Raw genomic sequence first — 16,951 nt, forward strand, 5'->3', positions numbered from 1 at the left:
CCAGGCAAAGAAGTAGGCCATGAGAAAATGATAGCATGTTGCCCTAATGGTTACAGGTAACCGGTCAGTTTGGAGTTATTTTAGTGACTCCGCAGGGAGGGGATGCAGAAGTGGAGCACAGGAATCTCAATCAGGGAAAGAATGAAACTGGTTTCGTTGTCAAGTTCAGCAGCACCACCCACACCCCTCTTGCCCCAAGTCATCTTCTCTCGTATGCTAACGTAGTCACAGCCAGGGACGCCGCTCAGGGTACTAGAACACCTCGGTGGCGCTTTAGGCTAGCTGGCTAGCTGGGCCCGTACCAACCCCGGGAGGGTTCAGATTCACCTGCTTGGCAGGTGCGTGCGGTCGAGGAGGAGCCGAGGACAGCCGGCGGGCGCGATAGGCGGGGGCACAGAATGTAAACCTTCAGGCGCATGGCACCCGCCGCCCAGTCGCCGCGGTGGCTGCCGGGATGCGCTGCAGCGAATGGTCGCGCCGGGCGCCGCTCTGAGTGACCTTTCACCCGCGACCAGCGGTCCCGGGCGGCAGCACAAGGCGGAAACCATGGCGGAGGCGGCGGCTGCAGCAGGCGAAACGGGTTCGGGCTCTGGCTCTGCAGCGCACGGGGACCAGGAGCGGGACCGACACCGCGCCGAACGGAGGCTGCGGGTTCTCTCAGGCCATCTGCTGGGCCGGCCCCGGGAAGCTTTGGGTACCAATGAATGCAAAGCTCGGAGAGCCGCTTCCGCGCCCACAGCGGCGCCCACGGCTACTCCCGCCGCGCAGGAGTCTGGCATCATCCCCAAAAAGCGGTGAGTAGCAAGGCTGTGGAGGGAGCTGGCGGCGAGGGACCAGGACGGGCGTGTGTTGCGGAAGGTCATAGGCAAGAGGGGAGGGGAGGTGACACGGGTGGGCGGGAGGAGTCTTGAAATACGGACCCGCGTCGTTCAGGAAGAGTGTGGACGGGACCCCGAACTCTGTCAGGAACGGGGCGGGATGTGATGGTGGATTGTGGTCACTATTCAAGGGTAACAGATCTGAAGAACTCGTTTTGGGGAAGGGCCTAATGAGATCCTCTTCGGTCATTTCTGGCAATAATTTATTCGCTATCCTGAGTTAATATTTTGGGAGCTAAGGTCTTGTCACGGGTAGAAAGGATTCTGTTACTTATCCACCAAGGGAATTTAAGTTTGTCCTGGTGATCATAGAGGTCTCTTGTAATCGAGCAAGCCTGGGGGGAAGAAGTGTTGACTAGTTTCTGTGGGGTAGGTTTTCTCTTTTGAGGGAGGAAACCCATGGGTGGGCAAGAAGCAAGAAATGACAAACACAAGTTTAGTGATTTAGGGTATGGTAGTTACTGAGTTCTCTGTAACCAGAATGCTGGAAAACCCTTGTTTATGGATGAAGAATGGTTATAAGAGATCTTGACTTCTGAGATTTTGGAGATCCTGAACCTCTGATGGAAGCTACTGGGAGAAGTTATTTTCTGAGATGTGGATAAGCTTTGAGAGTGAAAAAAATGTTGATAATGTTTAATATGTACTTTCTGTGTGCCAGGGGTTGTGCCAAATGCATTGTTTCTTTTACTCCTCCTGAAACCATGAATTAGGTTTCTTCCATTGTACAGATGAAGAAATAATAATAATAAAAAGATTAAGAAGCTTGCTGCAGGCTTCGCTGGTATGGTATGTGAAGTCACAATTTGAAACCAGATAAAATCGACTTCAGGGTCCAAGTTCTTGAGCTATAGTGCTTCTGATGAATTAATTCATTAATCTAACATACATTTGAGTACTTACTCTAAGACGTACACACTGTACCAGCAATACTGAAGTTTAAAATGCAGTATTTACTCTTAAGGATAAATGACTTAGTAAGGCAAAGTTATAATACAGTATGATAAGAAATTTAGCTTACTGCAGCATGTGATCACTTAACCCAGTTTGGGGTGTATGTTTATTAGGGTGAAGACTTTCCAGAACAGTTATTATCTGAGTAAACCTTGATGATTGTGTTGGAAGTAGCTTGCCAAAGGGGAAAAAGTGTTCTTGGCAGAAAAAGTGTTCTTACAGGCAGAGCTGAGGGACAGATTAGAGAACTAAGGAATGTTTCTGCAGCTTCAGTTGTTACTCTCAGGGTAATGGGGAGACATTATGTCTTATGTGGGGCAAAAGATGATCAGATTTACCTTTTAGAAAGGCCACAATGGAGAATTAATTGAAGATTATTGGGCAGTTTAGCATGTAATGGCTGGGATCAGAGACCTGGATTTGAATTTCCACTCCATGTTCCAGCTGTATGACCTTTCTCAAGTCACTTAACCTCTCAGAGCTTCAGTCCCTCATCTGTTAGAAATGGGAAGGATAATTCCTGTTTTGTAGTGTTGCTGTGAGAATTGAAAAAAAAAATAGTGTTAAGTGATCAAGTGCTTAGTGCAATGTGTGTTACATAACCCTTCAATAAATGGCAACTGCAATTTTCATTAAGTCCAGAGACAGTGAGTCCAGTTAGTAGACTATTATCCAGATGAGAAATGTGAAAATTTTGAACGAAGGCATAATATTGGGAGAGGGCAACATATTTGAAAAAATCTTAGGAAGTAAGTTTTCCAGAACTTGGTAACTGAGTTGTGGAGAAATCGAGGGTCACATCGGGGCTTCTGGCTTCACCTGATGTTACTTTAGCTATAATTGGATAAAAAAAATTTTTCTTTTTTAAATGGCTTCATGTATGTTTCCGTCTAGTCATTTGTATGTGTTTGTGTGTGATTGTAATTATATGCAGGTTCACACACTTAAAACTAAGGTAGGACAGGTTTTCCTTATAGTTGGATTTAGAGACCTTGTTCTCCAGTATTCAGAGGGAAAAAACATTTATAAATACTGTAGTGAACCAGGCTGCCCATGGCAGAAGGTGACTGGTCTTGGGGTCACTGTTTGACTGCTCCAAGGCCCGAAGGCATCAGGACACACCTAAAACCCACCTATGGCGTAGGTGTAACCAGTAGGAAGTCCTGGTCTTTGGTTCTTGTTAGGTGACTAGTGGTAAAATCTGGTCCTGTACAAGTAGTTTGTAGTTAGAATCAAAGTGTGAGGGAACACAAAAACTTGTATTAGATGAAATATCAAAAGCTTCCTCAGTGTGAGCTACTTAGTACTATTTATGGGGAACCACTTTCTACTGTTTAGTTGGGCCTCAGGTTGCCGGCATCAGAGATGAACCTAAAAGAAGGCAAATGATGGCACAGGAAGGAACCAGAGTGTATATCCAGTAAGTTGTGAGTATGACTACATGTCACTTATTGTGGAATTCTTTGGTGATTTGTGTTATTAATATCCCTCCTTTCCTTTCATTACCCTGGATGATGGCCTTGGTTGTGATTCTTTTATATCATGACTGGTTATGGTTAAATTGGTTAAATGGACTTGGAGTAGTGACTTCTTGAAACTCCATGTTTTCATTTCTTTAACAGAATAATCATACATACATTATTAAACATTTATAGAGTAGTTGCTTTTGACGGGCACTGTTCTAGGCACTGGAGGTAAAGAGATTAATAAGTCCTTGGCCTCAAGGAATTCACAATAGCAAGGAGATACACATTCCACTGCAATTTGTTCAGTGCCGCTGTGGAAATAGGTTATATAACACCTAGGAAGGAAGGAGTGATAGAGTCTATCTAGGGAATCAGGGGAAGCTTTTACGGTGATTTTAAAATATGGGTAATAGTTTGGCAGGTTGATTTTTTTTGCGTGCTGAGGAGAGTTTGCACTCCAGGAAAGGGGAAAAGAGTATGGCAATGCAGGGGACATGAAAGTGCATGTTGTATGTAGGTAACTAAACAATTCAATATTGGTAGAAGTGGGAGTCAGTGAAAAGAGATGGGGCAGTGGCAGATAATGGAGGCCTTTGCCCTGTAGCTCATCAGTCTATTCATTTATTCATTAATTTAATCATTTATGGTTCAGTTTGGGGAGACTGCTTTAGTTGAACAAATGAGAAATAAGGAAGGATTAAACCAGGATGGTGGCAGTGAGAATGGGTAGAAAAGAATGGGTTCAGGAGTTTTGGAAGTAAGTGCATTAGGTGATACTTTAAAATTATGTGACTAAATTAGATCCCATAAGAGTTTGGAGACCGATTGAAAATAGAAGAGGGATGCGGACATTTAAGAGGGCTGACTGACCACAACCTATTGCCTACTTGTCATGTGGTCTTCTATGAATTGGTTCAAATGACTTCTAGCCAAGAACGTATGTTCTCAATACTTGAAGTTGCTAAGCACAGTTTTGAGGGTGGAGATTTACTTTCAGACCCTCTTTTTTTTTTTTTCTTAAGTGTGTGTTGCCCCATGTACTCTGGAGTAAATACAATTTCTTTTTAGACCTTGCCTCTGAATGCATTTTTAGGTCTTAGAAGTCATAGTAAATGTCAAGTATGTGACATTTTTATGTCTTGATTTTAGAATTTCCTTCTTTCCTTTTTCTTTCTTTCTTTCTTTCTTTCTTTTTTTAAAGCTATTACACTGTTATGAAAAGAGAAGAGAAAAATTCTTGTTGACTTCCATCCCTCCATATTGCTGACCACTTTCCCAGTTGTAAATTTGGCTCAATCTCATTGTAGTTTATGTTAATCAAAACTGTTCTTGGGCAATTTTTGCAGAAGTTACCAACTTCTGGTATAGACCAAAAGAATGTCTGACTAAGAATGTTAATTATTTTGTTTACTTGCTTATAATGTGATTTACGTATCCCATTCTTTAAAAAATAATGTATTATTTAACATCTACTTGAAGCATTGGTAGAAGTTTTCAGAAAGGAAAAAAGCCGAGTTACCCTTTTGTAAATGTTTCCAGGGAAGGCATTCTGTAGCCTTTAAGTGCTGAGGCATTTCTGAAGCAAAGGGTTATTTGCACAAGTGACCTGACTTTTATAACTTAACACCATTTGGCAAAATTAGGCTTATTTTGATAGTTATGCTGAATGAAATACTTAGCTTGCTTTGAATTCCTACTTAGGAATTCTAGTGATAGTAGTATTGGGATGGTTGTAATTTGGTAAGTCTTAATGCACCAGGCACCATGCTGAGGCTTTATGTACATTATCTCATTTAATTCTCACAACAGCTCTGAAAAGTAAGTTATACTATATGCTTGTTATAGGTGAGGAAGTAGAGGCTCCTAGAAGTTAATTTGTCTAAGGTCATGCAACTATAGGAAATGAAAGAAACATTACTCCAGAGCCCAGGCTCCTTCCCCTATGCTGTGTTGCTGTCTTTGATGTTCTCTGGGGGAAAATTATCTTCTTAATATTCATCAGGTTGCTTTCTTTGTTCTGCCAAGCATCAAGCCTTTTGTGATTAATAGATTATAATCAGATACTGTGGCTTATCATTAGGAATGCATTAATTCTTATTGTACTTATTGAATAAATTTTAAAATATATAATCCTGTCAAAATGAAATTCATAATTTTAGAAACTATAATGTATGGTTTAAAAAGCTGGAACAGCCTGTTTCCTTTTGTGAGTGAATTTTTAATTTGCCTTGTGGGAGAAGAGAATGTCGGTAATAAAAGAAGAGAAGGAGGAATGTGGAAGACCCAAAACAGAGGAGAAAGGAGGAAAAGGCAGACGAGGTCATGGAGATTTCACTTCCCGGTTATAAGCTAACTGTACCATTGAACTGTGAATGAACAAGATTCCCCGAAGACATAATGTGGGGCCTTCTGTTAGGGCCTTGAAGACTGTGCATACAGCAGCTTGCGTTACCTAGGTCAGTTAAGGTTTGACTTACTCTCCTTATAAAATGAGGCCTCCTGCACTAAATGTAATCTATAGCTTGCCTCTCTCCTGAAACTACCTCCTTCCCTGAAACTCCCTGAGATACTACTATCTACAAGATAACCTATAATCCTCCCCTCTTCCCTGTTGACTACAATTGATCCCTCCCTACATCACAAGACCCCCACTCTCATACCCATTGGAATGTCTTTGCCTAACCCTTATAAACCATTCCCTGGCACCCCCTACTTTTGCGGAGTACCTTACACACCAGGCTTTGAATCCACTATCATTCATTGCATCTGACTTCCTCTCTATAGGTAAGCCCCGAATAAAAGCTTATGTCTCAGAACATGTCCGGTGCTTTCTTTAGTCCCGCAGCTGCAAAAGCCCTTTGGGCCGTGATATTTAATCTCTGTGGTTATTTGGTACCATACATCTCTTAGATTGCAAGTATCATTTTGAGATGGACAGACCTTCTCCAAATAGTCTTCTTTGTGTCACAGAATTAAGTACTATAGAGCCATCTATCCAGTGGTTACTGTAGACTCATCTGCCCCCTGATCACTTACTAAAAATATCTAGGAAAAAATTAAGTGATCCATTTTTAGGCTGCAGAGAAATAGAGAGCTATTGTAGTCAGATGAGATACTTTATGGAACACTTTAAAACTTGAAGTGCTAGGTAAGATGGCTTACTTGCTTTATTATTGAGATTACTTCTGCTAGTCAGCAGATTGGTATGTTAATTTCAAACTCAAACCAAATCAAAGGATCCTGAGTAGAGTCTATTCCTTTGGTATAAAGTAGTAATCGCCCTCCCTGCATTAGTATTCTCTTTATTTGTTAGGCTCTAGGGATAATATTTAATCATATCCCTGTCCCAACATCGGAGTTTGGAATCAACTGAGAAGTAAGACAGGATATACATACATTGGAGATAAAAATGTCAGCTTTATCTGATAAAGCTGATTGGAGAACAGCCCTAGATCTGGACTGCCTAATATTCACTTCGAATTAAATAGACTCAGTCACAGGAAGTGCTGGACCGCGGAAGGCCTCCCCAGCAGGGGAAGAGCCAGCTCCAGTTAGCCTAACACATGACACAGAGAGATGTGCTCTGTAGTGGGTTAGATTCTAAAGAGAGAGAAGGGGCTGAAATCAGGTGCTTGGTGCCTTACAGAATTCATTATAGAATGAATTTGTTAACCAGATGAATCACTCTGTCTTCCATGAGGAAGAGCGAGTATGTGGATTGGGGAGAGGACAGGAGTGTTATTCTTGCTGAATACTTCTTGCTGAAGTCCCTTCACACTGTAAACTAGAAACCAGGGAATAGAGGTATTGCTGGCATGTTTTTGGAGAAATTAGGGGAAGGGCTGAAAACTTTACAGTAGGTCAGTATTCCTGTATCACTTGCATCATTAACATGTCTTATCCCCATTGTGTACTGAAATACATATGCACTTCCCTTGGTAGAGCAGTTCAGCTCCTCCAGGGTCTATCCTTATCAGCTGTTCTGTATCTAGCTCTTATTTCCATGAGATCTACCATATATTCTGGCTACATACTAGAATTATTGCCATTGTTCTGTTCTTCCCCTTCTTTTTCTTTGGCTATGTTAGTATTTCCCAAAGTGTAGTATACATGGCACTGATAGTCCTGGGATAATTTGGAGTGGGTTAAAAGCTTATTTGAATAGTAATAAATGTTTGTTTATGTAGTTAACATTTTTTGTTAAATTATTTTGAACATTTTTATGTTCACAAATCATAATTGTACAGCTGAATGAATTTTCACAAAGTGAACACATCCATTTTATCAGTAATTAGATTAAGCAATAGTATCCCAAAAGCTTGCTTCATGCACCTTTCCTGTGACTCCTCTCAGCTCTGTTGATATCTTCTGTTTCTTTTAGAATCAGTGTGGGTAGTTTGTATATCTCTAGGAATTTTTCCATTTCATCTAGGTTATCTGATTTGTTGGCATATAGTTGTTCATAGTATCCTCTTATAATCCTTTTTATTTTCTGTGGGGTTGGTAGTAACATCCCCCTTTTTGTTCCCTTTTTCATTTCTAATTTTAGTCACTTGTATTCTTTCTTCATCAGTCTAGCTAAAGTTTTGTCAATTTTGTTGATCTTTTTAAATAATCAACTTTTGGTTTCATTGATTCTCTTTATTGTTTTTCTATTCTCTATTTCTTTTGTCTCCACTGTAACCTTTATTAATTCCTTCTTTCTTCTCACTTTGGATTTGGTTTGTGTTTTTGTTTTAGTTCATCTCAAGATACTTTCTAATTTTCCTTGTGGTTTCTTCTTTGACTTGTTGGTGTTTAAGAATGCATTGTTTTATTTTCACCCCTATTTATGTGTTTTTTAGTTTTTCTTCTGTTTTTGATTTCTAGTTTCATTTGATTGTGGTTGGAGAAGGTACTTTGAATCATTTCACTCTTAAAATGTATTGTGACTTGTTTTGTGATCTCACATATGTTCTATCCTGGAGAATGAGCCATGTGCACTGGATTAGAATGTGTAATCTGCAGTTGTTGGATGAAATATTCTATTATGTCTGTATGTCTTGTTGGTTTATAAAAGTATTGCTCAAATTCTCAATTTCCTTATTGGCGTTTTGTCTAGATGTCCTATTCATCATGAAAGTGGTATATTGAAGTCTTCTGCTGTTAATGTAGAACTACCAATTTCTCCTTTCAAGTTTGTCGGTGTTTGCTTCATATATTTTGGGTGTCTTTACTTAGGTGCATATATGTTTGTAGTTGTTATATCTTTTTTTATGAATTGACAGTTTTGTCAATATCTGGTATCCTTTGTTACGAGATAACAATTTTTGACTTGAAGTGTATTTTATCTCATATTAGTATAGCCATCCCAGCTGTCTTTTGGTTAGTATTTGCATGGAGTACTTTTTTCATCCTTTCATTTTCAACCTATATGTGTGTTTGAGTTTATGGTCAGTCTTTGTAAACAGCATATAGTGGGGTCATAGTTCTTTATTCATTCTGCCAGTCTCCACCTTGAGATTGGAGTGTTTTGTTTGTTTGTTTGTTTGTTTGTTTTTTAAGAGGCTTAAATTTTCTTTTTCTTAAAATATAATAAATTTCTTACTAAATACTAAGGATATTTCATACCATTTTATTTCAGTTCTTCATAGTTTGAATGGCAGAATCCTCTGTTATTTGGTCATTGTAGTTAAGAGTTGTATATAGGAAACGAGTACAGATGTTTACCATGGTTCCAATTACTATTGACCCATAGTCAATGAAGCATTTTTTTAAAATTCATTTTATTGAGATATATTCACATACCATGCAGTCATACAAAACAAAGCGTACATTCATCACCAAAATCAATCCCTGACACCTTCATTACTACACATACAACACATACAAAAATGACAAGAATAATAATTAAAGTGAAAAAGAGCAATTAAAGTAAAAAAGAACACTGGGTGCCTTTGTTTGTTTGTTTGTTTGTTTTTTTCCTTCCTCCATTTTTCTACTCATCCATCCATAAACTAGACAAAGGGGAGTGTGGTCCTTATGGCTTTCCCAATCACACTGTCACCCCTCATAAGCTACATTTTTATACAATTGTCTTCAAGATTCATGGGTTCTGAGTTGTAGTTTGATAGTTTCAGGTATTTACTGCTAGCTACTCCAATTCACTAGAACCTAAAAAGGGTCATCTATATTGTGCATGAGAGTGCCCACCAGAGTGACCTCTCAGCTCCTTTTGGAATCTCTCTGCCACTGTAGCTTATTTCATTGAGATTGGAGATTTTTGTATGTTTACATTTAAAGCAATTACTTATAAGGCAGGACTTATTTCATACTGTTTGTCCCTCATTTTCCCCATTGCTGCTTACTTGTGTATTTAGTTGATCTTTTCTAGTGAACCATTTGATTCCCTTCTAATTTCCTTTTGTGTATATTTTTTTTATGTCATCCTTTTGGGTAACATGGGGCTAAAATTTAACACCCTAAATCTATGGCAATCTTGTTTGCATTGATATCACCTTAACTTCAATAGCACATAAAACTATGCTGTTGATTTTCTCCACTTGCCTTTTATGTTGTTCTAGTCACAAATTACATTTTTATATGTTGTGTGCCCCCACAGATTTATAATTACTTTTTATGCATTTGTCTTTTTAATCATGTAGAAAATAAAAAGTGAAGTTACGAACCAAAAAAAAAAAAAAAAAAACACTCTGCTGGCATTTACATTTATCCATGTAGTTATCTTTTATAGAGATCTTTGTATGGCTTTGAGCTGCTGTCTAGTGTCCTTTCCTTAAAATCCAAAGATCTGTCTTTTGCATTTTTTGCAGGGCAGATCTTGTAGTAATGAACTCCTGCTTTTTATTTGGTAATATCTTAATTTCTCCCTCATTTTGAGATACAGGTTAGCCAGATATAGAATTCATGGTTGACAGATTTTTTTTTCCAGCACTTTAAATATGCCATCATACTGTCTCTTGCTCTCATGGTTTCTGAAGATAAATTTACACTGTATCTTAGTAAGAATACACTGTACATAACAAGTTGCTTCTCTCTTGCTGCTTTCAAGATTCTCTTCTTTGACATTTTGACTATAATGTGTCCAGTGTCACAGTCAGTGAGCTTCTTGGATGTCTTTTGTCAAATTTGGGAAATTTTCAGCCACAATGTGTTCAAATATTCTTTCTGTGCCTTTTTCTCTCTCTTCTCTTGGGAATCCCATAGTGCACATATTTGTGCACTTGATCATATCTCACAGGTCTCTTAAGCTTTGGTCATTTTTTTTTGCATTCTTTTTTCTTTCTGCACCTTAGCTGAATAATTTACCTTGTCCTGTCTTCAGGTTTTGCTCCTTCTTCCTTCTATTAGCTCAAGTCTGCTGTTATACTCCTCTAGGGAAATTTTCATTTTGGTTATTATGCTTTTCAGCTCCAGAATTTGTTTGGTTTCTTTTTATAATTTCTCTCTCTCTATTGTAATTCTTGATTTGTTAATATATGATTTTCCTGATTTCCTTTAGTTCTTTGTTCATGTTTTCCTTTATCTCTTTGAGCATATTTAAGACCTGTTTTAAAGTCTTTGTTTAGTAATTCTCATGTATGGGCTTCCTCATTGATGGTTTCTTGCGTTTTATTTTGTTCCTTTGAATGGACCATCTTCTCCTGTTTTTTTTTTTTTTTTTTTTTTTTGTATGCCTTATTTTTATCTATTTATTTATTTTTGGTTGTTGTTGAAATGTAGACTTTGAATATTTTAATAATGTTAACTCTGAAAATCAGATACCACCCCCCCTTCCCCAGGGTTTGCTGGGGTTTTTTCTTATTGTTGAAGGCTGTGGCAGTCTATTTGTTTAGTGATTTTTCTAAACTATCTGTGCAAAGACTGTATTCCTTGAGATGTGTATCACTGATGAATCCATTCCTTTAGCTTGTATTCAGCTAGTGTTATGACAAAGATTTTCTTGAATAACATGGAAAACACACCCCTTCCAGTGTTTGCAGATTGGCTCTGTGCTGGGTCTCTTTTTCAGTGGTCATCCAGCCTGGCACTGAACCTATGGAACAGCCTGGTTCAATACTTAGGGTTCACTCAGGTCTTTTCTATGTGTGTGTTTTGCCCTGGGCATGTGTGTGGGCACATGTATACGCCCCTGTTTACACAGACATTCTGAATGCCCACTTTCCCAAGCAAATTCTCTACATCCTTTCCTCCCAAGCCCAGATGCTGTACTGTTTGTTTGAGCCATAATATTTTGACCCAGGCAGCTGTGGTTTGATTGGTTTCTTCCACTGTTTTCATGGCCATGCCAGCTTCTTCTCTGTCCAGAGTGAGTTCCGGGACAGGTGAGATAGAAATGAGCACCTTTGATTAGTCTTCATGCTGCCACCGGATGGGTTGAAACAGACATACATACACCCTAGTCTGCGATTAAGGCATGCTCTGCTTCCTCCATGAACCTTGGTCTTGGAATCCATACCGGGAACATGAGCTGCCACTGTACTGAGCTGGGGAGTGGGTAGCCATGTGCCGTGAGACTTTCCTACCATTTTTAAGTGGCATTTGTTTAGTTGCTGTAAACCTTTAACTGTTTTCTAGATTTCTGAGAAAGTTCTGCCAATTTCTGTTTGTTTTTCTGTGCGTCTGTGGGGGGTGGGATTTTGGAGCATCTAACTCTATCACCTTGCTAACATCACTCCTTAACTACCATTTTTAAGTTGCTTTTGTCTTGATTCAGTGTTCTGTTGTAACAGTTTCTGCTTGTTTTTCAGTGTATTTTGTGGGGAAATGGGACTTTGGAGTTGCCTATTCTGCTATCTTGCTTATCACTGCCTCTTAATTTTTGAAGTAAAATCTCCTTCAGAAAGATTTTGCCTTTGTTCTTTTGTCTTGGCTGGTCTGGTTTTCCAGATAGTGTTTGTCTGCTTTGTCTTCACCAAGTATTTGTGGCTTCACAATGTCCTGTTAGATTACTAGTCTGTTTTTGGTTTTATTTCTAAGTTTTTACTTGCCATCTGCCATTGTTTTCAGAAAGTCCATTGTAGTTTGAGATTCCTGCCTTCAGATTTTATACAATTGGTACCTTTTTAAAAGGAATTCTTGTTTTTTGATAGGTACATTAAATCTGTTGGTTACAAGTATTAATTAATTTGAGGTAGGCTAAAACTGACAAAGGGAATTTGTTATTAGAGTACAGGGGCACCAAGGATTGTAGAGGTAGGAGTGGAGAGTGGCCTCAGGAAGGAATTAGAATTAAGAACCAGGGAATTATCAGGCTTCTTGGTAGCATCACTTTTTGCTAGTATCTGCTGTATGCTTCTCTAAGTGGACTAGCTTTTTCTGCTCTTCTGTCCAAATAGTAAAATACGGCTACCCCCTCCTCCAGGGTATTCAACCAATTGCACAAGAGTAATTTGGAATCCCCTTATTCCCAATACCTGGATCACATATCTGCATTGCTCCCATCAGTGACTGCCTAGAAGGGAGGTGGTTGGTGGTATTCAGTTGGCTGAACAGGCACCTAAATTAGCTGAACTGATACTGGCTATCATGCTCTGAAAGATGTCACAGCCAGATCCTCTGCTTGTTTTAATGATTCCTTCTCCAGAATCTGGTTTCATGTGTTACCCTATTTATTTTTCCTTTTGGTCATCAGTGTTTTCTCTTTGCTAAGATAATTCTTTGATAAGATAAGATAATTCTTTTCAAAGATAATTCTTTGAAATGGTTTTCTATCTATATCACTCTTTTGAAACAACCTAATAATGAAATCCTTAGTCATTCTCTTGACCAATTCCCAATACCTAGTAGATAGATATTCTTAACTCTTTCCTTAACTCTCTTGTTACTGTACTCTCCTGGCTTTCTTCTACCCTGCCTACCTTTCTGGCCATGTTTTTGCTCACTCCTCTTCCTTCTGCTTCCTAAATTCACAAAGCCCTAAGATTAATTCTTAGTCCTTTCTTCTGCATTTTCTTCCTTAATAATCTCATCTACTCAAATTGTATATTAGTTTTCATCACCATTGGGGGAACTTGTAAGTTAATATCTCTAATTCTCTCAAATCCCATTTTCATAGTTTTAATTGCTGGGCATTCCTATTTGAATGTCTTGCTGGTTTTGCCAACTCAGCATACCTGTATAAGGCCATTATTTTAGACTTTAAGCCTGTTACTCTACTATTTCTATTTACTTCCACCATTTTTTAGTCACCCAAGCCCAAAACCTCAGTCATAAAACCTTGGTGAGCTCTGTTCCCCATTCCTTGTACAGTCAGTTAGCAAATCATATAGATTCTACCTATTAGCTGTGATTCTCAAGACACTTGTTTTTTTTTTCCATTACCATCACTGTAGATTAAACCTTAATCATCTCCCACCTAATCTGGTCACCTTTTCTTTGTTTTTACCCAATGATTGTTCCATTTCACTGTCAGATCAGTCTTAGTTTAAGGGATGTGTGAGTACTGGCTGCTTGCTGGTTTTGTGCTACATTCTAATATTGCAAAAATGATTGATGGTGCAGTGGACGTATATATAGAAGATATGATGTAGTGAATGCCATAATCAACGAATATAGAAGAAGCTATAAATTCTTCTTGAGGAAGAAGGGAAAGGCTTTATGGAGGAAGTGATTTTTGAACTGGTTATTGATAGATAAATAGGAATTCTCAAGGGAGAGTAGGGCATTTCAGACAGGAGATATATGGCAAGCACGAAGACAGGCAGACATTAAAGACTATGGTGTGTATAAGGAATTGTGTTAACTTTCAGTGTGTCTGGAGGAATTGTTAAGAAAGCTGAAGAGGTAGACTGGAAACAGCTTGCAGTGGACAGTGTAAAAAATGGTAAAGAATTGGGATTTTATCTACGTTGGAGAATCAGCAAAGTTTTAAAGCAGACACTGTTAGATTTCTACTTTTGTTGGCATCCTGGAACATGGAAAATACTGGTATGAGCCTACTGTTCTCTATTATTATTATTGAAGTTATAGTGCTCCACCTCTTTGTTTTGGCATTCGAGTCTTTTTGCTGTTCTCCATGACTTTCTTGCATATATTTTATGCTTTAGCCAATTGGACTACTTACTAGCATGGGAAATCGCTTGGGCTTTTCTGCCTCAGCTTGATTATCGAATTTCTACCCCTTTCCAAAACAATTGGAAGTTTAGATGACATCTCAATGAAGCCTTCTCTCAGCTAGAGATGAACACTTCTTTCTCTGAGCTCTTGTGATACTTTGTACTCTTTGTATGGCAGTGAGTGAGTGTATTAAAAACTATATTAAAATCATATCTTGGTGGTTAGAAGCTTTAGAGCCACACAATCAAGATTAAAATCCTACTTTATCATGTATGATTTGTGTGACTGTGGGGAAGTTACTGAATCTTTCCAAATCCATTTTCTCATTTTTAAATAGGGAAAATTACCTATACTTCAGAGGATTGATGTGAGAAGGGAATGATGTAATGATCATAAAGCCCTTAGCTTCACAGTGTTGTGCAATATTATTCCTATTGTGATAAACTGTATAGGAAGTAGTAATGAGAACAAAGTGCTTAAATAGTTTCTGAAGGTGGAAACATATCAAGAGGTAGAAGGTATTTGATGGCAACAATGACTTTTAAAAAACTTTTTATTTTGAAACAACTTCAAACTTTATAGGAAAGTTGCAAAAATAATACAAAAATGATACATCGAACTCCAAGATACCCGCTCACCCAGATAACCCAGATTTACTAACTTTTAGAATCTTGTGTCATTTGTTATATCATTCTATTTCTCTGTCTGTGTCTTTCTATATTATTTAAGCATTTGAGAGTAGGTTGCATGCATGTTCCTCTAACACTTAACACTTCCAGGTACATTTCCAGAGAAGCACCTCAAGTTCAGCTATCAAGTTCAAGAAATTTAACTTAGGTATACAGTCCATATTCCAGTTTTTTTCGTTGTTGGGCAACAATAACATTTTCATAGTGAAAACAAATTTCTAGTAAATACCACTTTATGCATTAGGGAGGAAGGGAAGAAAACCAAAGATTGAAGTGTAACAGCAATTTTTAGTACTGCATGTTAGGCTGATTGTCATCATCACACACATGATGGTTACTGTTGTGCCATTTTTCATTTGAAACTACTTGGTGCCTTGGTATGGCTTTATTGACTCCCTACCAGGTCAGATTTCCTAATCTCTGGATCAGATTTCCTAAGCTTTGGATCCTAAAATACTTTCTGTGTGTCCTCCTTCCAGGATGATTCTTTGTAAAATTCAGGTGTAAATCTTTGCTACTGCCCCTGTCATGTAACCAGTCTCCATCTCTTGTTAATCCTTTTCCCATTTCCCACAGGTGAGTGTCTCCACATTTCCTTGTGCTACCAGTTGCTTTTTTGGGAAACTATATTGGGCTCATACTCTCCTATAGTGCAGTGGGTTTAAAGTTTTTGCTTATTTTTCTGTCTCTCAATTCTAGTTCCCTCCTGATTTTGGTAAGGTTTGGATGAGAGCAAATTGATTTTAAACCATTTGCATTAAGGCTTTCTATCATCTGTGGCTATTCAAACTATGAGACTTCTGCCCTCAGCTTTTCCTCATGCCTTAAGGCAGTACTTACCCAAGTGTGTTCTGTGGAAGGCCTGTGTCAGAATTTCCCAGTGGAGATGCTGAGACTCCTCTGCCAGAGATTGTGATCATTGGCTGGATCTAGGATGACACTCAGGACTCTGCTTTTAAAATAAGTACACAAGGTGATTTTTATACTTCCAAGAAGTTTAAGAACCTCTTTTGGAATTGTATCCAGATTTTAATATTTTTTTTCCTCTCCCCCAAACATCGTGGGTTTTATTTTTCTCTGGGTTTGCCAGAAACTAAAGTAACAATCTCAGCTATTCAACTATCTGTCACTTAAAGTGGAAGGGGCTGCAGTGCTGCTTATTATGTAATAAAAACACTTGTTACAGTAAGAGTACTGAGTACATCAAGCAGGTTTGGATTTCATTCATGGCTTTTTTTAGTGTTTTGCCAAGGGTATTGTTGGTGGTCTTTCTCCTGGATGACACCTGAGAAAGGGAACTCAGAGGCTGGGTTTCTGTGGTGAGATGACATACAGATTTTTTTGAGACATTCTTATTTTCTTTGTTTTGGCCAGTTTTAATTTCTGCAGAAATGCAAGTTTGTACCAGAAATGGTCTTTGGCACTTATGGATCAGTGGGTATAATAACATTTTGATAAATTCTTCTGGTTTCTAGCAAGCAGGGAGGAATTATGAAAATAAATTGGCATTTTTCCAGTTGGTGGTAGAGGTTTGGGATTGATTGCCAAAATCGCTACGTTGATTGGATTTTAAACGGACAGTGGAGAGAACAAATCATGAAGTTTAAAGTATAATCCAGGGAACAAAGAACGGAAGTAGTCAAGTGAAGTGTACATCCTTGTTTTTTTTTTTTTTCTTAAGACGCTCCCTGATACCGATTTAGGCTGTTTCCTTCATTACACATGAGTGTAAAGGAAAGGATAGTTGTGCCTTTTCCAGGCCTTCAGAAGGACAGATGCCAAGCTTGTGTGCCTGTGTATGTGTGTGCATGCCTGCCCTAGCACAAATATTTAGAATATATACTACTACAGGTATGAACAGCAGTCTGTATTTCCATTTCAAAGAGACTATTCAAGCAATAGTGAA

At 38.6% G+C, this 16,951-nt stretch overlaps 1 protein-coding gene across 3 annotated transcripts in view; it reads left to right on the top strand.

Moving 5' to 3' along the window:
* Window positions 1–494: 494 nt before the first annotated feature.
* Window positions 495–16,951, top strand: part of AGPS (alkylglycerone phosphate synthase) — a 175,847-nt gene continuing 159,390 nt past the window's right edge. For 2 of the 3 annotated variants that reach the window (XM_037848960.1, XM_037848959.1), the window contains exon 1: window positions 495–794. In XM_037848960.1, the coding sequence (XP_037704888.1) occupies window positions 547–794 (248 nt within the window). In that variant the 5' untranslated portion in view covers window positions 495–546. The remainder of the gene's footprint in view (window positions 795–16,951) is intronic. The other variant, XM_037848958.1, reaches the window with a different exon arrangement.

Source organism: Choloepus didactylus, chromosome 9 (assembly GCF_015220235.1).
Source record: "Choloepus didactylus isolate mChoDid1 chromosome 9, mChoDid1.pri, whole genome shotgun sequence".
NCBI lineage: Eukaryota > Metazoa > Chordata > Mammalia > Pilosa > Megalonychidae > Choloepus > Choloepus didactylus.